This window comes from Berghia stephanieae, chromosome 4 (assembly GCF_034508935.2).
Source record: "Berghia stephanieae isolate SIO BIC M18660-M18661 chromosome 4, UCSD_Bste_1.3, whole genome shotgun sequence".
Classification (NCBI taxonomy): Eukaryota; Metazoa; Mollusca; class Gastropoda; order Nudibranchia; family Aeolidiidae; genus Berghia; species Berghia stephanieae.
This window is the reverse complement of record NC_088363.1, coordinates 56,543,901-56,569,218: the sequence shown is the minus strand read 5'-3', so window position 1 is coordinate 56,569,218 and position 25,318 is coordinate 56,543,901. Positions and strand designations below refer to the sequence as shown.

The 25,318-nt window shown below is 37.2% G+C and overlaps 1 protein-coding gene across 1 annotated transcript in view; it reads left to right on the top strand.

The window, feature by feature from the left end:
• Window positions 1-13,646: 13,646 nt before the first annotated feature.
• Window positions 13,647-25,318, top strand: part of LOC144972049 (uncharacterized) — a 15,931-nt gene continuing 4,259 nt past the window's right edge. The window contains exons 1-2 of the mRNA XM_078913136.1: window positions 13,647-13,808; window positions 16,956-17,083. Of these exons, the coding sequence (XP_078769262.1) occupies window positions 13,739-13,808; window positions 16,956-17,083 (198 nt within the window). The 5' untranslated portion in view covers window positions 13,647-13,738. The remainder of the gene's footprint in view (window positions 13,809-16,955; window positions 17,084-25,318) is intronic.

Below are 25,318 nucleotides of genomic sequence, written 5' to 3'. Positions count from 1 at the left end.
TTCTACAATGTTGATTTTGATTAAGACTTAGACCAACTGGCCGGGAGTCAAGACTCTAACTCTAAAAGTCAACGTGAAAAGTGAAAGAGAGAAATGATGTTTACCGAAAGAATCATAAAACAAACTCTGGCAAAAAAAATTAAAAAATCAATTTTAATATGATAATGATTGATATAAACTGTGTTGAATATCAACTTACCTTAGAACAAATGTAACGGTTCTTGTTGATCTTCGCTAAATTCAGCTGATTGTGAGGGCGAGCGCAAGCCCTGATCCATCGCTTGCATCGAGGTTTGTCGATCCACGGCTTGATAAAAGGAAAAAAATCGTACGCCTCCCGATCTCTCCGGATATCAACTGTCGCTGTCACAAAGGCCCCATTGACAATTTTTACCCATATTTTCTTTAATTTAAAGAATTCTGCATCAGGCTTAGTCTAAGACTACACAGCCATTACTATTGGTTATAAACAACCACCTAGCCATGTCCGAATGCCATATCCGGGTCAGGGCTCTGAGGGTGTGTCACGAATCTCGTGTTTTGATTGGTTAAAAATCTACTGGTTAATTAACTTAAGGTAGCTACGGTGTTGACCCGTCTTGCCAAGTTATGGGTGAAGATTTGCATGGTCCTACGTGAAATTGCTTTAACTTTGTCTATCGAGTGGGTGAAAATAAGCGGTATGAAAAAAAAATGTTCCATCCAATTAACTTTAAAAAACACCAACGTTTTTGGACTTTCGCATTATAATTATAAACACCAAATTGGCAACTCAGAGATAAACTCGGCTTTCTTTTGGTTTCCCCCAAGTTTTCTAATTAGGAAAGCTACGAACTTACAACTTACACTAAGGTCTACGTGCTCTTACTATTTTCATTCAGAGGGTTGTTTTTTTTTTTTTTTTTTGCACAACTACGGCAAATGGAGTTGGCAAGTTGATTTTACAATATCACTTTTCTGACTATAAAAACAAATCAAAATGACGTCATATAGTTTTGACACTGTTTTGACTTGCATCAGAATATAACTGGTAGACAACCTAGCGGACAAAAACAATAGCTGTGAGAACATCACGATCGACACCAAAGTGAGAATCTTAAACTTTAAAAAGTCTGTACCGCGGAGGAAAGTCAAACCAGGAAATTGTAAGAGAACAAAATTATTTTCAGTCTCATCATCGATTGAAATTTTAAACTCATTCGTATTTATTTCAACATTGAGAGCTCCCATTCGAAGTAACTCGAGCCTCAAACTCTCTAAGTCTAAGGCAGGCTATATTGAGTGAGATATTATTTGGAAATTTGTTTTACTTAACACAATTGGATTTGGAAAATAAATTGTTTAAAGCGATAAATTTGTTTATTATCGGAACTAAATCAAGTTTTGGATAATATGATGGCAACAGCAACTCATTGCATTCCAAATCTCATTCCAGAACAGTCAAAAGAGGAAGTTGATGAGCAGTCAGTTTTAACCGACATCTGTTTAAATTCAGATCTCGTTAAGCAAAATGACACCTCTAATCAGCCCTCTTTTATGAAAGCGACAATTTCAAGTTGCATAAAATCGGTGAATTTTAAGGATCCCATTGAAAAGACATCGACATCAATGAATCCATCAACGCTCAAGTCGGATTCAGTTGATGACGACCCACCTACTTATTTCTGGGGCAGAGGTTATTCTGAGTACAACAAAATTGCTGGAAACCAAAAGAACAAAGAAACATCAACTGGATCAAATTCGAAACAATTAATTTCGACCTCAGCAGTGTATGGCGATTTGAACAAAAATGTTGGTAACCCAAAGAACAAGGACCCATTGACTGGATCAAATTCAAAACAACTCATTTGGAATCCAATATTGCACGGACAAAGGATGTATGTTCGGGCTCAACATTCGGGTAAAATACCAACCACACATAACAAGAATTATAATAAGTCACCAAAAGTAAAGGTAAAGAAATCTTCAACTTCGTTATCACCGCAAAAGGAGTTTCAAAGCCAGAATGACTATGTTACAACATCACTTTTAAAAGAAACAGATCAAGTTGAAAACACCCCGCAATTTAGAATGGAAACAGTTAAGAAAAAGAAATCGTCTACTTCAAGTAAAATATCTACACTGCAGGTCCAACGAAAAGAGTCATCTGAACCATTGCCTTCTATAGATACAACAAATATAACGAATTTTACGTTTGTACCACTCCACAAGGCAACTACTTCTAAACCTAATTTCAGACGAACATTATCACCTTGTTTTAAAGTAGATAAAAGAACTCAGAGCACACCTAAATTCAGACATAAAGCCATTCAAGTAAGCATGGATATTATTTTACCATTCAACACTAAAATAGACAAGTGTAATAAGACAGGCTTAAAGATTATGAAACCCATCGCCCACAGGAGGACCAAGAAAACACCGAAAACCAAGGTCAACAAAAAGATTCAAAAACACGTCAAATCTTTGGTTAAGGAGAGTTCCAATTCTTCTACTTTTGAAATGGGATGTGGGGATGTTTCAGGTGATTCTCATAGACACCACAAAACAAGCAATGCTGATTTACAAAACCCACAGTATAAATTTGCAGATGATATCAAAGCAAAATTAGAGAATTGCAAAGGAAAATGTACCATCAATCCTTCCAGCATAAGTGTTGTCTCTTACAACAATGTCAAAAATGTGGAGAGCGTTTTTCAAAGACAGAATGGTAACTACATGCCCAAAATTATGCAACCTGAAAAAAAAATTAGTGCAGCAAGACAACTCAAAACGAGAAAATCAAAGAAGAGGAGAAAGAGTAAGAAGAAATCTAGTCTGGAAGTAAAGAGTGATGTCATTTTAAAACAACCAACCGCTGAACATGATTTAAATGTTTCTCAAAGTGATATTACAAAGACTGATAGTTCAAAAAAGGTTAGGAAAATGAAAAAACGAAGGAAAATAACAATGCCAAGATGTCGGAAAAAGATATTGGATAGTCAATGGGAAGGCTTGACAAAATGGTAGTATGCCGCGCCGATATACGGTCAAAACACGACCTAATTGACTTGCCTAAGTTTGTGACAAAGAGATTTTAAACATGTGTAGTGTAATGTAATAAGTAAAGACAATACAGTACCAGATTCTCGGAAGACCGCGTCAATTCACAGAACAGACGGAGTTTTAATGGCCTCACCCAGATAGTCATCACCAATATGGGCCCAAAAGAATGTTGAGTTGAGCCATATTTTTTTTTACCGACACTAAGAGACCTACCAACAAAAGAAACAAAAAGTCTTGTGCGGCCCAATCCAGTCGACACTGAAGAGCTTGAGCTCAGCAAACAGCAAACATATTATTTACGACAAATCAGGGGAGTCTCAATCTTATGATCACAGAACTGATTTCTAATTTACTTTTCAATACCTTAATTGATGACTTCATCTCATACATATATACATACATACCCAGTGTCGAAGAAATGATAATAATTGTTGTTTTGTGTTTGTTTATTTATTATTTGTTTCGGTTTTTTCAAAGGGTTTTTTTTCTGCTGTTTTATTTTTCTTTATTTTGTTTTTGGTTATATTTTTTTTTCAATGAAAATTGGATATTTAACTATGTTCAATTAGAGTCATTGTTTTAAATTGTTTAGTAGTGTTATTTGATATTTTGACCGGTTTAGTGTCACAGTTGTTCCCCCCCCCCCCCCCCCCCAATATTTTTTTAAGTTCTTGATATTTATCAAATGTTCATTTGCACCTCTTCCTTTGAGTGACAAATCATACCAAATTTAATTTAGTCTACTACTAAAACTACTACTACTACTACTACTACTACTACTACTACTACTACTACTACTACTACTACTACTACTATACAACTAATACTACTACTACTACTACTAACTACTACTACTACTACTACTACTACTATATATATAATATATAATAATAATAATAATAATAATATAATAATAATAATAATAATATATTATTATTATATTATATTATTATATTATTATTATTATTATTATTATTATTATTATTATTATTATTATTATTATTATTATTATTATTATTATATTATTATTATTACTATCATTGTTGTCGTTGTTGTTTGTTTTTATTGTTATCATTAATATTCCCTATTATTATTATTTATTATTTTATATTATTATTATTATTATTATTATTATTATTATTATTATTATTATTATTATTATTATAATTATTATTATCATCATCATCACCAATATCTCATCATCATCATCATCATCATCATCATCATCATCATCATCATCATCATCAGCATCATCATTTTCCTCATCATCATCATCATCATCATTATCATCATCATCATCATCATCATTTTCCTCATAATCACCATTGTTATTATTATTATTATTATTATTATTATTATTATTATTATTATTATTATTATTATTATTATTATTATTATTATTATTATTATTATTATATTATTATTATTATTATTATTACTATCATTGTTGTCGTTGTTGTATTATTATTATTATTATTATTATTATTATTATTATTATTATTATTGTTGTTGTTGTTGTTTGTTGTTGTTGTTATTGTTATTATTATTATTATTATTATTATATTATTATTATTATTATTATTATTATTATTATAATTATTATTATTATTATTATTATTGTTATCAGCATCATCATCATCATCATTATCATCATTATTAATATCATTTCAACTTTAATCTTCTCTTTGATCACAACATGAGTTGCAACGTGTAGGTACACACATTGAAAAAAAGCATCACGAGTGAAAAGTTCTCCTCTAACTGGACGTTGGTTTTTAATGTAACAAGAAATTCAAATTCGCAATATAGATTCTCAGTACCCGATCATGTGGTATGTACTAACAGTTAACATGATGTGGCTTTCGGCATACGTTCGTTTCGTCTCTTTCTCGTCCACAAAGATCCACAACTTCGCGACACTGGAACTGTTATTTTTTATTTACTTGCCAAGTACATGTAATGCTAGTTTTTGTTTTCACAAGCACTTCTCTTCGGAAATGATAAGTGCCGAACCTCTCGATATCAAGGATTAGAAAATCTGTCAGTTGGCCTGAAGTATTTATTGAACTAATGGGCATGGCAATTCCAGGATTATAGCTCAGCGAGTGTTTACGTAAGGTTTCTTTTCGTATTGTCTGTAAAACTTATAAAGACATGCATAAAAAAGCGGGCTACATCATACATACGGTAGTGATTATAATGCTAATTATTGTAGGCTGCACTGACAAAACAAAGCATCAATTTCACTCCGATATGATAACGCTTTGTGATGCTGGGTTATATTTATTGACAATGACAAGGCTCAAAAAAGGATTTAAGTTTTAAGTCGACCTCTCTTTGGTGGCAGTGATGTCTCAACGAGCTGATATACAGCGTAATACAATGTATCTACTAAATTATGTGCTCAAGGCAATTTACAAGGGATCCCATGCCCAAGCCAACAGCAGCATTTAACATGTAGGACAAAAAATACGGCGCTTGTAAGGCGTTATTATATATAATTTATTTTTGACAGAGACAACGATTCTACCTGCCAGGTACGAATTTCACTCCTGAGTGCGATGAGAGAATGTGAATAAACGGATTCAACTTTGGACCAGCGATCCCCGACGTAATTGTCATACCGTTATCGGGGTGACATTGCCTCAAATAAAGACTTTGTCCTTATAGATTTGGACAAATTGGATCATAATTTAGTTTTGTGACAGTTCTTTCTTAAGATAAAACCTCAAGTCTTCTAATAAGGAAAATGCAATGTGCAACCAGCCCGAGAATACTCAAATTACTCCAAATCGGTTGAGTCAAAGTCGCTCCGAGAGGTAACAAGTCACCCCAGTTGACTGTACTCTAAGACTACAATGGCGCAAAGATGATAGAGGTTTGAATCCTGTCACTGAAAATAATTAACTCTTTCCAGATGGGTTTCGATTTTCATTTTCATTTTCTTGACTTGTTCCTTTTCGCTCCTTTTAAGACTCATAGGGATTTCACAGTTGCAAAGACTCTCTGATCTACCCTTTGTTTTCTTCATCACTGAGTCACTGACTCCAAGGTGAGGTTTACTAGTCCGAGGTCCTGAAGCTGTAAACGCCACCTTAAGCATGATACTTAAACAGCTTTAATAGGTCATCTTCCAATAAGAATGAGACTTTAATAATTATACCATCACGAGAAGGATATCAACGCAGCAATGAAATAGGGGCACGACGCAGTATGCGTCTACCAAAAAAAAAAAAAAATATGATATATCCAACTTCACCATTATGACCAAAGATGTGTACGGTGACCCGTTAAAAGTGAAGCTGAGAGTCATCGGGGATGTCTAGGATAGCCAATACTTACGGCTATGGGGTCTAGTGGTGTGACACTCGCTTTCGTATCGGAAGGTCCTGAGTTCGAACCTTAGCTCGGCGCATAGTTGAGTCCTTGGAAAAGGCTCTTTACTCACATTCTCCCACCATACTCAGGTGTAAAATGAGTACCTGGCCGTTAACAGCGTTGTCTCTGACGGAAATAAAAATTGTAATATCGCCTAACAGGCGTTTCGTTCTATATGTTACGTGTTGCTGTTAGTCAGGGACCCCGCTTTGAGCACATTATGTGGATATAGCGCTATATAAACGCTCAAGTTTTACCCAAATTTCTCACAAGGGAGACCATCGGATTCCCAAGGATGACTTTCTTCTACTCAGGAAGGGGAGCAAGCTTGGCAGTTGGTGGAAATTTACTTCCTATATCGAGAAGATAGCCATGCTTTCTGAGTCCAAAAACCTAACCAGATTAATTAGGTAAACGACTGACTAAAAGTGCTCAACTTTTCATTTCAGGGGGGAAACGGTAATTCAATAAACTCTGCTGAATGGAAAAAGCAAAAGACCAGTAACACGACTAGTAGACAGAGTCAGAGGGCGTAATCGACAGATAACTTGTTTTTAGAAAGCAGAAGAAAGCTATGATTTGTGATAGATGAAGTCATCTGGGACCCATTCGGCAATAAGTTAAGACTGATGTTATCTAGGACATAATGGATGAAGCAGGTCCCAAATAAATCCTTTTTTGAGTTTTAGTCACAGGTTCAAGATCTCCAAACAAGTTAAGAGTCTTCTTTATTAATCGATGTTGTATATTAACAACAATGATAATTACTACTACTACTACTACTACTACTACTACTACTACTACTACTGCTGCTGCTGCTGCTGCTGCTGCTGCTGCTGCTTCTGTTGCTGCTATATTATTGGTAATAGTAATAGTGTATTTGTAGTAGTGGTAGTAGCAGTAGTAGTAGTAGTAGTAGTAGTAGTAGTAGTAGTAGTAGTAGTAGTAGTAGTAGTAGTAGTAGTATTAGTAGTAGTAGTAGTAGTAGTAGTAGTAGTAGTAGTAGTAGTAGTAGTAGTAGTAGTACCAACAATAATAGCAGAAGCAGCAACCGTGAAAACAAAAGACGGAAGCATAGCTCTTTAATATTAGCATAGGTAAGTCCTTGTCATATCATTAAGTGGAGATTGGGCTTTCATTGACACTTGTCAAGTGGATCAATCAACGTGTCCAGATATTTACTCTACTTTACTTTTTCTATACTATGTATATAATACACACCTGACTCTTCTGACTTGATTGCCCCCGTTTGGGAGGGGATAATCTTGGCCCATTTATATCTTAGACACTGTTAAAAGCCGTGGACTGACTAACCACATTTTTAATTTCATTTTTCGCCAGAAAACGTTTACCTCATACAGGGACGGCTGGTAATAATGGGCAGGGTGGGCAAATACCAACCTGTTTTTTCAAGTTATAATATGCTGTACTACCAGGTCCGAAATAATCAAATTTAAATTAGATAATTTCAAAAGTTACTACTTAAACTTGATACTTCGTACTGAAATCAATTTGTGTGTATTTTTGATAGAATGAGAATCACCATGCACCCCGTAATGCATAAACCAGGATACGCTCCTGTTCCTTTTATCACCCCCCTCCCCCCAACCACTCCACTCCACTCCACCCACATCGTCATCTCATCGTCACGTCGTCTGACGGTGAACTAACTCCGAATTTTTCTGTCTGGCCTCTCTTGTACTAGGTCGGGCTAATTCAAATGAGCCCACCCTATTAACAGTGAACACTAAATAGAGATTTTGGCAAACGAACTTTTTCTTATTTATTGCCTTACTTGTGCTGGGAAGGTTCCAGTATTGAATTAAATTTATTAATTTACTAATATTATATCAATTTAGTATTAATTTGTGTTGTTTTTATATATTTGTTTATCATTTAAATTATTTCTTTTTTTTTTTTCGTTTTCTTTAGTGTTTCTACAAAACTCATTTATTTAAATTGTTTTCTTATTTGTTTGTTGTTGTTGTTGTTTTTTTTTTTTTTGTTTTTTTTTTGTTTTTGTTTTTTTTGTTGTTTTTTTTATAACAAATTAATTTGTTCTTCTTTTTTTAATTCTTAAAGTAATTACCGCTGTATTTTTATTGCCAGACTAAATAATTTTACAAAACAATGTCATTTTCTATTGTATTCCCTCTAATAAAACAAAACACTTTTATTCAAAAGTCACGACAAAATAAATATATAAAATACAACCACCATTTTGGTTTTCTCAAGAATTGAATTAGTATACGAGAAATACTCTTCTGAGTAAGGAGAGAGTTGAATTCTAACTAAGTTATAGAGGAAATAAATACGTTTAAAAGTTAGGGTGGGCAGATTCCGTACTTGCCCGTCCTGAAGCTAATAAATACATAAGATGGTTCGCGATGGAGAGGCGGGAAGCTAGGGGTTGGTTGGGTAAGGAGCAAAGATAACACGGTCGTTATTGTGATGATAGTCAAACGAATGCATGAGGAGAGATTGGTAACATTATTTTGTCTTAATTGTATTGTATGAATTATTGGCGAAAGCCCAAGATTAAATAAACTTTGTTTTTGTTTGTCTTATTTTGACTATGGAACTGATACTTGTCATAGCAGACCTGCCTACTTTAAATAGGAAAATAAAAATCGTAGTTTTCAGGGCTAATAAAATCGTAGATATTTTAACTACCCTTTTAAAAAATCACCGGAATTTTCGTCTGTTTTGATAGATATCAAATTTTAAAAAACGAGAAAAAATAATTGGAAACGTAATAATGATGGTAATGGTGGTATAGTTGTAGCGGTGGTGGTAGTAGTAATGATGATGGTATTATTATTATTATTATTATTATATTATTATTATTATTATTATTATTATTATTATTATTATTATTATTATTATTATTATTATTATTATTATTATTATTATTATTATTATTATTATTATTATTGTACGTATTGGTGGTATTACTTTTGTTGTATTTTTTTTTTTTTTGGTGGTTTTTAATGGTATCAGTTTATTGTTTGGTTCCATTTACCATTTTTTTCCCACTTTCATGTATGTGGTCATCAAATTGTATGATTTATTGGCGAAAGCCTAAGATTGAATAAACTTTGTAATATCGTATGGTAACCATCATTGTCGTTGTCATCATAATCTCATCATCATCATCATTCATCATCATCATCATCATCATCATCTCATCATCATCATCATTAACAACAACAACAACAACAACAACAACAACAACAACAACAACAATATTAACAAGTACAACAATAGCAATAATAACAATATCAACATCATCATACAATTTCCGTCATCGTCTCCACAACTATCATTCTAACCAACAGCACCACCAAAACCACTACCATAATTACATCCTCCCTCACCGCCTCGTCTTCCTCCTCCTCCTCCTCCACCACCACCACCGCTACCACTAATCCAACCACTACCACCACCGGCACAATCATGCTAACCACCAAGACAGCAGTAAAAATGATGCAATTTGAGCTCGGAATGAAACTCGAGTCATATCGTTGCTTCTCGATGAAAACTTTAAGGTTACTACGTACTACTGAAAACCAGAAATATTTAACAGAAATATTAATATCGCCGTTGAGGGATTAAAGCATCTCTTTAATTTTTCGAGTGAACGAAATGGACTTGTATTGTCAAGGTGTTGTCGCATTATGTCTCGTCGCTTTATTTTTTAGTTGTATTCTCTTTCGTGATTTATTTTTGATTACGTTTGGAATAATTAAAATCTAATGGTATTTTGGTATTGTCATTTCATTGTGAATGTGATTATTTGTAGTTGAAATATTTTTTGTTTAAAGGTGAAAAAAAAAATAATTAAAAAAAATTTAATTAAAGAAAAAAAATTATAAAAAATATATATATATATATATATATATATATATATATATATATATATATATATATATATATATATATATATATATATATTATGACCGAGTCATCTTTGCCCCACCACTGTAAATAGGCTAGAACCGCCACTGACCTCATATATTGCTAGATTAAGATAACCCCAGGACGACGTTCATATAAGCAGGTCTGACATCCGAACCCACTAGTTTAATATTGTTGTAATTGTAATGGACAACATTTTGCGTCATTTTTTAAAGATTTCCATTACAACAATGAACCAATAAGGAATTGAGTTATCAGACCAGCAAATAAGTGCACGTCGCCCCAGGCCTTTCAAAAAGTCTCAAACTACTTGAAGTCTCGCGTTCTGATACTTTTGACAAGTGAGAGGTCATATCAATATACGTTGTTTTTGTATAATTAAATGAAAAGGTCACATTGTCAGTGCAGTGTATAAGCCGTTGAAAGAGAAAATATGCGTTCTTGACAATGTTGATTGTTGCCGAAAGTTGGTAAAGACGAATGATATTGATATTTCGTTTCCCAAGCCATAATATTATTTGAAAATTCCTCCATAATCATCATACTGTGTGTTGGAGACCCTGTCTAATACCGTCCTGTGTTTTAAGGGGAACCATTCTAAATGGAGGATTTTTTTAGAGATGATGCAAAAAAAAAGAATTTTCAGCGTTTGTCTACTGTAGGGACCGACGCGTACACAATATGTAAGTCTGGCATCCGAACTCACTTATGGGCCTGGTTTAACATTGTTGTAATGGACAATATTTTGTATCATTTTTTTGAGATTTCCATTACAATAATGAGCCCATAAGGAATTGGGTTATCAGACCTGAAAATAAGTGCACGTCGGTAGGGACATAAGCATTTAGTGTTGCTCTAAATGCTTCACACTTTCCTTGACTGTTCTTGTGATTAACTGAGAGGTAGTTTGTGATGTGTGACTGCGATGTCTCCAGGATCTCCAAGATTTGAATACGATTTAACTCTAACATGTAGTTGTCGATCAATTATAGTGTGTCTGTTTGTGAATAAATGTAATTTATTTTTTGTTTCTAGGTCGAGAAGAAAAATGTTAATGATGGCATTGCGAATATCAATAGCGTATATCTTATACTACAGATAAAGTTAAAACATACATTTTTATAATTAATTGTTGAGGTAAAGAATAAATTCCAGAGTATTTTAAAAGATATAGATGTTCTTGTGTCTCTTAGAGAGGTGATGAATATCCCCATCTTCAAATAGACACTATTGCTACCGTTTAAAAGATCTGCTCATAAATTCCATTATTATTGCAACGTGTAATTATTTGTACAATAACCTGATAAGAGAATATAGAACATTACAAAGCATTCAGCATACGGCTGCAAACTATTGGACAACGTATTTAAAAAATTGTTATGATATTATCAGGGGCGGTTGGTCACATTGTATTTAAGGCGGCACAAATCCGAAATACAGAATCAAATTTTATTGGTCTAGTTAATTTAACTTAATTTGACCTACTTTGTATGTGTGTGTGTGTGTGTGTGTGTGTGTGTGTGTGTGTGTGTGTTTGGAGGGGGGTATTGCATTGTTTGCATATGTGCGTGTATTTGTGTGTGCGTGTATGTGTGTGTGTTAGAATATTAACGAGACGTACTCACAAAAGAGCATCAATTATCTTGGACAAAACTTGTCTGTTAACTTTCATCTGTTCATTATAACGACTCACAGACGCAGCATGTCCTGTTTCCAACTGATTTCATATATCTACAACGTTGAAAAGTTTATATTTAACAGCATCTGTGACATGGCTATTTCATTCAGAATGTTTCTTCAGTGCCTGAGAGATGTGCGCAATATCACTGAATCCTCCTGTTGTCCGTTATAGCATACATCACCAAAAATCAAGCAATAAAAACAATGAAGCGTTTTACGGCTTTCACTGGCAGTAAGCCATTCAACATTTTAAAAATAATCATTATTAAATCGGCGCTGTCTCCTCGGTGTGTTAGAAACTAAGTTAAAATTCACTGGTTTGTGTGGACCTAAATCTTTCACCACTATTTTCTCTTGAGGGGATAAGTGTCGGAATCGATTTTCAATTAAAAAATCAACATGATTCATGATTGGTTACAAATTACAGAAATAACTTTTAAAAATAAAATGATTCAAGATAAAAAACAGGTAGGTTTCATAAACAATGACAACAGCGATAATACATTTTCTCTGAATACTAACGGTATGACACACAACTTTAGAATAATTGAATTTAAAAATCCACATTTAATTCCAAACGCAAAGCACTTGTTAACTTCACACACAATCAGCGACATCTTTATATACTATTATTAGACAATGCACACAATACAAGTTGAGTAGGGATCGTTGGGAGTGTGCGGGGATGAAGGACTCCGTGGGGTCAGGGATTTTTATTTATAGTACCATGGGGCTCTTCTCGGTGCATACTTTGTTTACTGTTCTTTTTGATATTTAATATATATTTAAGCAAAACCAACAATAATAAAATATATATTTATTGCCATTCTCTTCATCCGTATATCTAAGTGAAGCAAAGCCTCTTCTTTCAGTGATAAAACTGATATGGTTTTAATTTACCCCAAGTAGGACCTCAGGGCGTGCATCGCTAGATTGGCCGTCTTGGCCTAATTATTTTAGCAGTGAAAGACAATAGTTAGTTGGGGAGGGAGGGTGGAGGGAGATTGGGGAGTGGTAACTAACTTTCTTCAAGGTACAACAGAGTATAGGATAAGGACAGGACGGCCAAACGAATACTGGCTCATATAAACAAACAAAAAACTTCCCACCACACCACACCCTCCGCTCATTGTCACCCCGCGCAGGCAACGGGGGAAAGATGAAACGTGCCGATTTGACGCTACCTTCGCGGAGCGACGCACGAGTCGTCAAATATTAAATTCAAAACAAAAAGCAGTATGTGCTAATTTTTTAATTTTTATCAAAATTTTAAAATTGAAGTTTTTTGTTTGGTTGACATGCTAATCTACGGAAAATATAGGGCGGCACAAAACAACTTCGCTCTATTGACCGACCGCCAGTGGATATTATTATATATTAAATTATATATTTATCTATTCGTTTATTCATTTATTTATCTTCGAGTGTTTATTTGTTCATTCATAGCCTTCTATGTATATTTAATCATTTGTTGCTCATTTTGGAGAGCCATTAATCTCAATCAAGTTTGTACTTCGTTTTGATCATTGTTTTATGGGATATGATTAAGAATGTGTTTAAAAATAGTCGTTGTTCTGGTTTTATATTTCATAAGATAATTATTGTCGCGGTAACAATTTCAACTCCATCTTGCAGGGAAAACATGTTAGCCTTCTAACAGTACAATAAAATATTATTGATAGTTGTGCTATTATGGTGATTTTTTAATCTGACATAAGCCATGGGGGCATCAAGAACACTTTCTACTTGTTTGGTGACAATTCAATGTTGGATTATTTGTCTCATGATAGGTAAGCGGCATGAGAGGCTAATTGATTGATTATATTTTACTTTTGGTTGCGTGGTAGATTTATAGCACCCACCAACAATGTTAAAACATAGTGGGTATAAAATCAAAACTTTAATCTAATTATCTTATCTTAATCTGATGTAACGATGAATTCGATATGACTTATCCTTATACAAAAGCACGCTAATATGTTATCTCAATAAGCACGGGATGTTATATTTAATGACACATTTGTTTATTTATTTATGTTTTTACAAATCTTTAAAGATAAAAAAAAAAAAACAATTATAATCGTTTCGTAAAGGTATTGAAAAGTGTTCATAATCAAATATACACAATCGAAGCATTATTTGCTCACTCCGAGCTTTACCTCGCCTCCTATTCAGTACACGAAATATATATCAAAAATATGTACCTATATATATAAATATTACACCTAAAAAAGTGTCCAGCAATGAAAGCATTCAGCGCCATTTTGTTGTTGGCTGAGAATGTAGTAATTACCATTCATTCGGTATCTATGTCAACATAACGACACAAGAAAAACAACAAACAATATCAAAATCCACAATAAAATGTTTCAGAACTGTTGCGTATATTTATGGCACAACGAAGCTGTCGAAAAATGAAGTTAGAGAATGTGTGTAATCATGTATTATAATAACCTGTAATGTGTTTTCCAACCACCACATCATCTACTACTACAACCACCACCACAATATCATCACTAACACTACTACTACAACCACCAGCCCCACATCATTATCCCTATCACTACTACTACACCACCACCAGCACATCATCATCACTACCACTACTGCAATCACCACAACCACATCGTCATCACTACCACTACTACTGCAACCACCACCACCATATCATCATCATTACCACTACTACCACAACCACCACCACCACTACTACTACAACCACCACCACATCACTACCTCAACTACTACAACCACCACCACAATAGCATCACTACCACTACTACTACAACCACCACAACCACATCGTCATCACGACCACTACTACTACAACCACCACCATATCATTACCATTACCACTACTACTACAACCACCACTACCACCATATCATTACCATTACCACTACTACTGCAACCACCACTACCACCATATCATCACCATTACAACTACTACTACAACCACCACAACCACATCATCATCACTACCACTACTACTACAACCACCACCACATCATCATCACTATCACTACTACTACAACTACAACCACCACCACATTATCATCACTACCACTACTACTACTGCAACCACCACCACCATATCATCATCATTGAAATATTTTTTTTTTTTTAATTGAGCTTTATATAGTGCAATATCTACTAAATGTGCTCAAAGCCCTTTACAAGGGGTCCCTGGTCAACATTTAACATGTAGGACGGGACATGACGCCTGTTAGGCGATATTACAATTTTTCGGACAAAGACAACTCTGTTAACTGCCAGGTACTCATTTTACACCTGAGTACGGTGAGAGAATGTGAGTAAAGAGCCTTTTCCAAGGACTCAACTATGCGCCGAGCGCGAGGCTCGAACTCAGGACCTTCCGATCCGGAAGCGAGTGTCATACTACTAGACCACATAGCCGCATCATTACCACTACTACTACAAACACCACCACCACATCATCATCACGACCACTACTACTACAACCACCACCACTACCATATCATTACCATTACCACTACTACTACAACCACCACCACATCATCATCACTACCACTACTACTACAACTACAATCATCACCACCACCACATCATCACTATTACTACTACAACTACAACCACCACCAACACCACATCACCTCACTAACACTCAGTACTACAATCACTACCATTAGGTTTTGGAGCTTTACTTCATTTGAAATAAGGAAACTTCGGAATTGTATTTGGCATTGTGTTTATATATCATAATATAATTCTAATCAGTTATCTATTTAGAACTAGATACTATACAATACGTATGCCAAATACCACCCCAATTCCCCTTTCTTGTGTGCGGGAATTCCTCTTTCGGCATTGAAATTGAGTGTGAGAGAGTCATCACTACACACATAAACAACAGAAACAATTTAAAAACAAGACTATGACACGCAACCACTCACACACGAGGCTATACTATTTATCCTTTTCTCTATATAGAATAGGAGAAGACAAACAATAGCTTGACTCTCGCTACACTTCGCATTGATGTTTGTCGTCTCACGAGTTCAACTCTCGGTCGACCTGTCAATATTCCTTTTTGCCTCGGACGTAATCATTAATAGAATGTTGTGTGGTTTTGACCGTGAAGAAAACCTTAAGAAGTCACATTTATATCATTTTAGAGAGATCGTTTTGAATAATTTTGAGTTAAACGAGCGAGCAGCAACTTGTTTTCATGAACGGCCGATCAGCGCTTGTTTACTATAGTAACGCGATTCCCAGCCAACATCAAAATGGCGGATATTTTTCTCATCGAGGCCGCTGGTTGGTTAGTCAATAAGAGCACCGTACGGTTTCCATTGGGTAAATTCCTTGTATATATATATATATATATATATATATATATATATATATATATATATATATATATATATATATATATATATTGTGTGTGTGTGTGCGTGTGTGTTTGTGTGTGTGTGCATTTGTGTTTTTGCGCGCGCGCATGTGGCGTACCGCGTCCTGCGCTCGCCCCCTGTTCCTCCATCCTGCGTTGGTGCAGAGGCTGCACCTGATGCAGGGGGGAAGGGGCATTGGCATGGACAGGGAACCATCGGGTGATGGTGCCACTGAGCAGACGTTCGTGCCGTCCTGTTGGATCACCTCCTCCCCATTACTTTCACTTTCAGTTTGCGAAAGTACTGTGGCGAGAGCAGAGCGGGCTCTGGGCATCTCGCCTATGTCCAAAAATGGGCCGGAGAAAGACGGAGCCCTAAGCTCGGTGTCTTCCTCAGGCCCCATTGGACCCAAAAATTGGCCTTTGATCTTAGCCAAAAGGCCGAGAAGCGATATTAGTGCATCCATGAAAGCCATCACTATTTCAGATCCCCACTTACTACTGATTAGTTTTGTTGTTACCAACTTATTCTTTCTTCATGTTTATTTTTATTTCCTATCTTTAGACAGTGGTTCATCACAGATCTACAGTCTTGCCACACCCCAGCCATCGGGAAGCACCGCCTTCACATCCTGTGTTTTTACGCTTGAAATGAAGGGCATCTTGCATTCGCAAACAGGCTTAGTTGATGAAGTAAGTAAATACTCACCTCCTGGTTCTTCAGTTCTTTATAGTCGATGTTCAAGTTAACACTGACCTATCATCAGATTGTTTTCGATCTCAGGCGGATGAGAGCAGAAAAGTGCTGCAATTTAGAACTCATAGAGATTACAGCTTGAACCTCAATTTGTCTCAAAACTTTATATGAGTATGGAGAATGGCTATGCAAATTTTATGTCATGACAAGTTCGCTCAAACCGTTATCTGGGTATAAAGAATAGATATACTATAGGTTTATGAAACATCAATTTGTCTCTAAACTATTTTTGGTAAATAGAATAGAGATATGGAAATGTTTATGACATGTCAGTTTGGCTCAAAACTTTATTTTTTATTTTTTTTTTTTTTTGGGGGGGGGGGGGGGGGGAGGTAAATAGAATAGATGTCGAAAGGTTTATGATATGTCAGTTTGGGTCGAAACTGTATCTGGGTATATAGAGTAGAAAGGTTTGTAACATGTCAGTTTGCCCATTGAGTGTAGAAAATAGAAAGGATTGTGACATACAGCACATATAACATAAACCTGTTGTTTAGTGTTGATTATTTTCCTCGGATCAGCGGAAATCCGAGATTTTGGAGTTAGAGGAGGGATTTACTCATTTTCAAAAACTACATTTGTCCCAATCAATGAACTGACAGTAAGATAATTGATGTATGATGGAACAATCAGGCGCAGTTTCCCACTCGCCAGAAGTTAGCTTGAGTATCAATGATATATTATCATCTCTGTTGCTCTAAAAGTGGGGATTAGTGCACTCTTTTTTTCTTCTTTCGCTGATTAATAACACCCGATTTCTATCTTAAATCAAGTTGTATTTACTGGCAGTTACTCATGCCCTTCATAGAAGTAGATCCCTGAGAATTGCGATTTTTAGGTACATAGTTTGTTAAGCTGTTCGAATCCAATTGTATCTCTTATCCAGCACAATGCGTTAAACAATGTAGTTTTACAAGAAATCAACAACAAAAAAGCTTCCAACTAGTTCATTTTGATAGTAGGAAGCTCGAACACCACGAATAAACATCTCATAGAAGTTCAATGTGGCAGACTGTTTGACAAGTTTGGGGTACTTTTTATCGATCTTAATTTGAGGTTAAAGTTTTCAGGACTAAAATCATGAAGAGACTTGTGTTTTCAGTGTGCGACAGACATGAATTCTGCCGTAATTTGAAGGGGAAAAAAACTCGTTTTTTTTGGTCACCATCAGCATGACTGTTTGTTTTGTTTTTCTCTCTTCTTTTTCTCATTTGCTTTCGAAGTCTGATCTCAAACCTCGGTTCCCTTCATGTCCGAGAAAGCTGTTATTTATAAGCAGCTATTTTCTCCTATCCCAACATAGTTTCACGGTTTAAAGAGGCTCCTCGTAGGGCCCGTATTGTGGTCTTCCTTTAGGCCTTCAAGCAATGGGAATGACTGGCGTTCTATGGTGTGGGATCTTTTTCCAATCATCTGATAAACAAAAGTAGCAAAAGTGCATTATGTCGTGAGTTTTGAATTGAAAAGGAAAACGTCAAACATTGATAGTGATAATCAAGCTATTTTAATGTGCTTTTTGATTTTATTGACCAACGTTTCAGAATATTTTCACAATAACTCATCTCATGACAGTGATTGTAACTTGCGAAACAGTTTTTTTTAATGTATCAAAATAGTCCGTTTTAACTTAGAGATCTATAGGTTCATTTACAATTTTGATTTACGAATCACTAATCACTATTTAATATTCAATATCATTCATAAAGTCAAATGCTTGTACAGCAACAAACTGTGTGATGAATGATTGCAGTAGTAAAAGAACTAGACATACTCGTAGATAGACTTCATTTTTAGAACATTGAAAAGAAGAAAATGGACATTCTTGATTCCTCTTGATTCTGGTCGGCAGAGAATCCACAGCATAACAAGAAGCCTTTATTTAATTACCAACCATATCCTGTTCACTGATCATCTCTCTCTTATTATTTTACTTACACTTCTAAACTATGTCATTTCTTTTGTCGAATCGATTCGTTTTAAATAATTCTCTACCATTCATGTCTATATCTTTTATCGTTCTCATTCTATAAATGTGTGTACTATTGACAAATAAATACTACTCAAATCATAATATTGGTTTAAAAAAATAAATGGATAAAAATAATAATGCTGATTGTTCAAAAGTCGTTTTCGACTACATCAATGAGACAATTTGGGGAACAGGAATTGGTAAAAGATAAAGATCTGAAAATGTGCGTATGAAACAATGCCAAACAACGAAGAGAGAAAAATACAAGACAATTTTTGTTATATCTGCTTTGCCTGTCACTGTTTCATTTGCACTTTTTCCTATCTCTATGGTTTTGCACTGTTGCGTCCGATTTACGTAAATCAACCTATTTATAAAATATCATTTTGTTTAGCTTTCTATTAACTCAATTGGCTTTTCACACGCATGCATATGATCTTTATAACAATACTGGTCATGAAGAGATTTATGCGTTCCAAAATAAATAGAGCAATGTTGATTTGTCAGATTGTCGGGTTGGCCAACATTCCACAGTCCATTCCACAAGTCTGTACCGAACTCCAGCTCTTTTCCGTCCACCCAGTAAAATTTATTATTAATTCCATCATCATCGTACTCTTCCAACCCTACCCAGACTTTACTATTGAATCCGTTTCTTTCTCTTAATATAGCCAGTTTTTCTAATGTTTTCAACATGTACAAATTACCGCCCTGAGCTGCACATATCTCCTTTGCAATCGTGTAATTCGTTTTCTCCTCAGAAACGTACATACAGACGTGATGATTGTATCTGAATATATATGTGAAATTTGAGGCTTCATCACAAATCACGCATTTCTCTGAGTATACAATAGACCTCATTGATTAGGGTTGGCCCACGGAGTTATTTTTTATTATTAATCCCACGCCTGGGGTGCAATTCCGAGAAAGCTCATCAAATTCTATGACATGGCACTGCTTGTTAAATGTTGTACATTCTCTCACACAGCTTAATCGTGACTGAGAAAGCCAGCTATTTCTCATGGTGACGACGCTGTAACTACTTGTATCATCGACTCTAAACCAAAGATTTCCATCGATAAAGATGAAGGCACAAAGTATGAAAACAAACAGCGAAGAAAGCAACCGAAGACACATCGCTCTTTTTATATTGATAAAACGGTACAGCAATAAAACATTAAACACCTTAATGTATATAAAGCTTTAACACATCGATCTTGTGAAAAATCAGGAATCAACATGATGTGATTTAACAAGTAATGAATAAATTCCTCTTTGCCTTTAATGATCTTTTTTTCTTGGCACTGTATAATGTGTAAAGGTGAAACTTCAAAATGAAAATGGAACGTTGTGTAGCACTTTTTTTTAGTTTTAAGATTAAACATCAAATGGAACACTCAGACAACTCCTTACAACCTATGGATTTGACAATAGTTATATTATTCATGACCCCGTCAACCTCGTGTTTATATGTATTTGAGAAAGAGAACATTTAGTCAACACTCAGTTTCTGCCAGTTGGATCAATATCCTTACAGTCCAACCCTAAAATATATAGACATTGTCATGATCGCCATTTTTTCAATATAAGCGATATGTTTCATTAGTAACTAAGTTTAAGATTCAAAGCGGGAGGGGAACCGGAATGGAGAGAAAAAAAAGAGAGCGATATACATGCGTTTGGGGTGGGGGAGGACTTCGCGCGTGTGTATGTGTATGTGTGGGGGTGGGGGTGGGGGGGGGGGGGGGTTGTGTTTTGTGTGTGGGTGTTTGAGGGTGTTATGATATAAGGGTATGATTGGGTAGAAATGAAAAGATGTTATGTGTCGACTCTCAAACACTGAAAGGATAGATCAAAAGGACGCAAATTCGAGTAGGCAATGCCTCATAATTAAAAAGGGCCATTTTGGAGGTCATTTATGTATGCGTTTCTGGGTTCTGTTGCTGTTTGGAATCATTGATGGATGGGTGTCTTTTTCTGTTTGCAGCTTATGATTTGTTTCACACTTCATGCAATGTTATTATTATTATTATTAATAATAATAATAATAATAATAATAATAATAATAATAATAATAATAATAATAATAATAATAATAATAATAATGCTGAAAACTTATATAGCGCTATAACTCCGAGACACCAGATTCTAAGCGCTTAAATTACAAATTACTTTGGCTGAAACATACTCATTTTCACACACAAGTACACACACATACACACACACACAACACAACACACAACACAAACCAAACCTTGTACTAAAATCGAAACAATTATGTTTTAAGCGAACGTTTAAAAATAGACAAAGATTCTTTTTCACGAATGCTCTCAGAGACAACGCTGTCAACGGTCAAGGTGAGAGAGTGTGAAAAAGTCTTTTCCAAAGACTCAACTATGCGCCGCGCGCATGGGGACTCGTACCCATGACCTTCTGATCCAAATGCGAATGTCATACCTCAAGACCACATTACCACGAAGAGAAATACTTTATGAATTGATTAAAATAACTAGGTTTTAATCCACTCCCAGTATGGTGTAAATTCTGTGTTCAGATGACAGAATATATCGGAGCTGTTCTACAATGTTCTTCTGTAGCCCGACTCCTTAAACAGCTATTATGTCGGAATAAAACACATGTCGAATTTATAGTTCGAAACATCTGATATATTCTTTCCTCTACATAAAACTGTTAAACGTAACCCAACTCCCATACTTTAGCTATTATTTGAGCTTGTTATATGGCGCAATATCCGGAAAACGTGTTCGAAGCGCTTTAGATAGTGTCCCTAGCCAACTAACAGCAACACTAAACATGTAGGGCGAGACATGACGCCTGTTAAGCGATATTACAATTTTTCCGACAGAGACAACGCTGTTAACAGTCAGCTACTCATTTTACACATGATTACTGTGAGATAATGTGAATAAAGATCCGTTTACAAGACAGCTAAACAATGCGCCTACCAGGAAATTCCTATCTGAAAGCGAGTGTCATACCACAAGACAACATAAGTAGATATATGCACAAATACAAACATTTTCAACATCTGAACCATTCTCATGATACCGTTTTGAGGTCATGGGTCACAAATACTAGTCAACGAGAGTTACCGATGTTGAATTGGGCTGTACTCTACGGCATATATTATTTGCAGATCTGATAACCGAACGTAATTATTTAAGGGCTAGATTTGACATTGTTGTAATGGAAGTATCTTGCGTTAATTTGAGAGCATTTCCATTACAAAAATTAATTACAACAAGGATCCCATTACAATTTATGTTATCAGACTTGCAAATAAGTACCTACACGTCGGTTGTACGTATTCACTATGCCGATTAAATTACATCAAATGTTAATTTACCTGGTGTACAAAAATAGCAAAAAAGCCAATACGAATTCGCGTGGCAATGCTCGCAAACTGACATGTAATAGAATTTTTTTTTTTTTTTTTTTTGGGGGGGGGGGGGGGGGATCTTTGTGCAAGGAGGTCCCGATAGATCAGTTGGTAGAGCACTCACTTCACACGCAAAGGGACCTAGATCGATCCCGGATGCAGTCGAGATTGTTTCTGACCTCCCTGTCCGCCCAGCAAAGAGCGCTGAGCTGAGTCTGTTAGATTTGGCAGCAGCTTCTTATGGTTCACACTATTATGTTATGACGATCGACCCAATCAGCAAAGTCCGGTCCGCATTCGTGCACCGTCGCGAACCCGCCTGGTAGCATCGTCACAACACACCTTTCGACTAGATGCTCTGCCGTTTCAGGTTCTTGTCCACAGCGTGGACATAAAGGACAGGAAGTTAGACCCCACTGATGTAACGCACCGGCCGTTAGGCAGCTCCTCGACCGAAGCCGATTCGCAGCTACCCAGTGTCTCCTCTTACTGGTATCAAAGCCTGGCAACTTCTCACCAAGCTTAGAGGAGTGTAGGTCCCCGCCCCCACGAGGGATTGAATTCGTCCAAACCGACTTCCATCTCGTATGTGCAGCTCTGTCCGTAGTCAGGGATTCTGCGTACAAGGGTTGCCGGGACTTATTTCGGCTCGAAACGGGGGCACCGTTCATTATGCGCATGAGAGGGGTATCCCCATTCCCTCTCTCTTTGATCTTACTCAGCCAGTTTCCCGTAATGGTCTCCCTCCGGACATCGGGGGGCTGGATCGCTGCCATTACCGGGCCCCATTCTCTAGGTGTTGTTGCTAGCGTTCCCGACACTATGTGCATCGACTTGCGAAGTTTTACATCCACCTTCTCAACGTTTCTGCTTCTACCCCACACTGGAGCGCAATACTCCGCGGTGGAATAGCATAGTGCCAGGGCGGATGTTCTCAGGAGCGCTTGGCTAGCGCCCCAAGTCGATCCCGCCAGCTTCCTCAGAAGACTATTCCGCTTCTCTATCTTCCGGGCAACCCCTTCGAGATGAACCCGATAGGTAAGGCTGCGATCCAACGTCACCCCTAAATATTTTGGACGCGGCTCATATGGGAGTGGCTGGTCCCCGACTAGGACATTCAGTTTACGGGTGTGCCAACCACTGCATAAGTGAAATGCAGTGGCCACGGTTTTTGAAGTGTTCATCTTCAGGTACCACTTGTCAAAGTAGGATTTGAGTCTGGTGACGTCCTCGCTGAGTACGCTCTCGAGACGGGTCCACACTTTACTCTGAGTAACGAGTGCCCAGTCGTCTGCGTATCCCAGCCTCAGGGAGGAAGTGTTCGGCATATCGCTAATGTAAACGTTAAACAACATTGGCGCAAGTACCGACCCCTGAGGGACCCCATTCTTCAATTTCCTTACTTTGCTCGTGACGTCTCCCAGCGCGACGTGGAATTGCCTTTCCCCTAAGATCGAAGAGAACAACTTCAAGGTCTTTTTGCACCTTATGATTTTTGCAAGTTTGAGCACGATTAACCCATCGCACCAGACCGTATCGTACGCCGCTGATAGGTCTATAAACACAGCACCTGTTTGCTGTTTTCTCTCGAACCCGTGCTCAATATGCTCTGTAAGGGCAATGACCTGCTCCGTGGTGCACCTCCCTTCCCTGAAGCCTGCCTGCTCTGGTGGCAGGGCAGCGTCTAGGACCGGCCCCCATCGGTTTAATAGAACACGCTCCAACAATTTGTAAAGACAGCTCAGCAGCGATATGGGTCTGTAACTGTCTGCCTCCTTCGCCGGCTTCCCTGGCTTCAGGATGGCAACTATCTTCGCGTGCTTCCACACTTGTGGAAGCTTTCCTTTTGCAAGGACGTCAGACATTGCCTCTGCTAGCCAGGCCCGTGCCCTGGGGCCCAGATGCGTCACCATATCGGGATATACACCATCTATCCCTGCTGCTTTGCCGTTCTTTACTTCGCTAATGGCTGCACCCACTTCTCGGGGACTGAACGGGGCCGTCCAGTCCGACTCCTCCGCAGGTAGCGAGTCCAAAATCGTTCGGTACGCCTTGCGGACACCGCGCTCAAAAGCCTGATTAGGGACCCGCTTACTACGGTTCTTAATATTCTTGGCAATTGTGTCTGCCTCGCATTCCGGTGCAGCCTTCGCGAAATTCCGATCTGGGTCCAATTTCTTTATCAAACGCCAAGCGTGGCGGCTGGAGTGTGTAAAGTCGAGACTTTCCACGGTCTCCTGCCACCGTTGCTTCCTTCCCTCTGCCAGAGACTGAAGTAGTCTATCGGCTGTGTCCTGGGACTGGGTCTGCTGGTACTCTCGGTACAGCTCTTCCGACTCTGCTGTCCAGCAAGGGGTGTAGAATTTCCGCTTGCCCCGTGGAATAGAGCGTTGAGCGCTCTTAACCAGTAGCCTACTAAATCTGGTTATATTCTTGGACTTGGGAGGAATGGCAGGGCAGACCTGCTCGATATAGGAACTGAATTCCTCCCAGTCGGCCTTCCTGAAATTCCATCTGCAAAGTGGGAGAGACTGCACCCTCGGTATTGTCACCCCAGCTGTGACAAGAACCGGCCTGTGCTGGCTATGCGGAAAGTCCCCGAGGACTGTCCGCTTCACCTGCAGCGGTTCACCGTTCGCGCTTTTCGTTACGAGGGTGAGGTCTGGAGTGTACTCCTTCTTATGGCGGGTACCCCGGAAGGTACCCTTGGCTGTAGGATCGTACACTAGGTGTAGATCATTACAGTCCATCCATGAGCGGAGTTGTCTTCCTGCCTCGTTGCAGTCTCGGTAGCCCCATTCG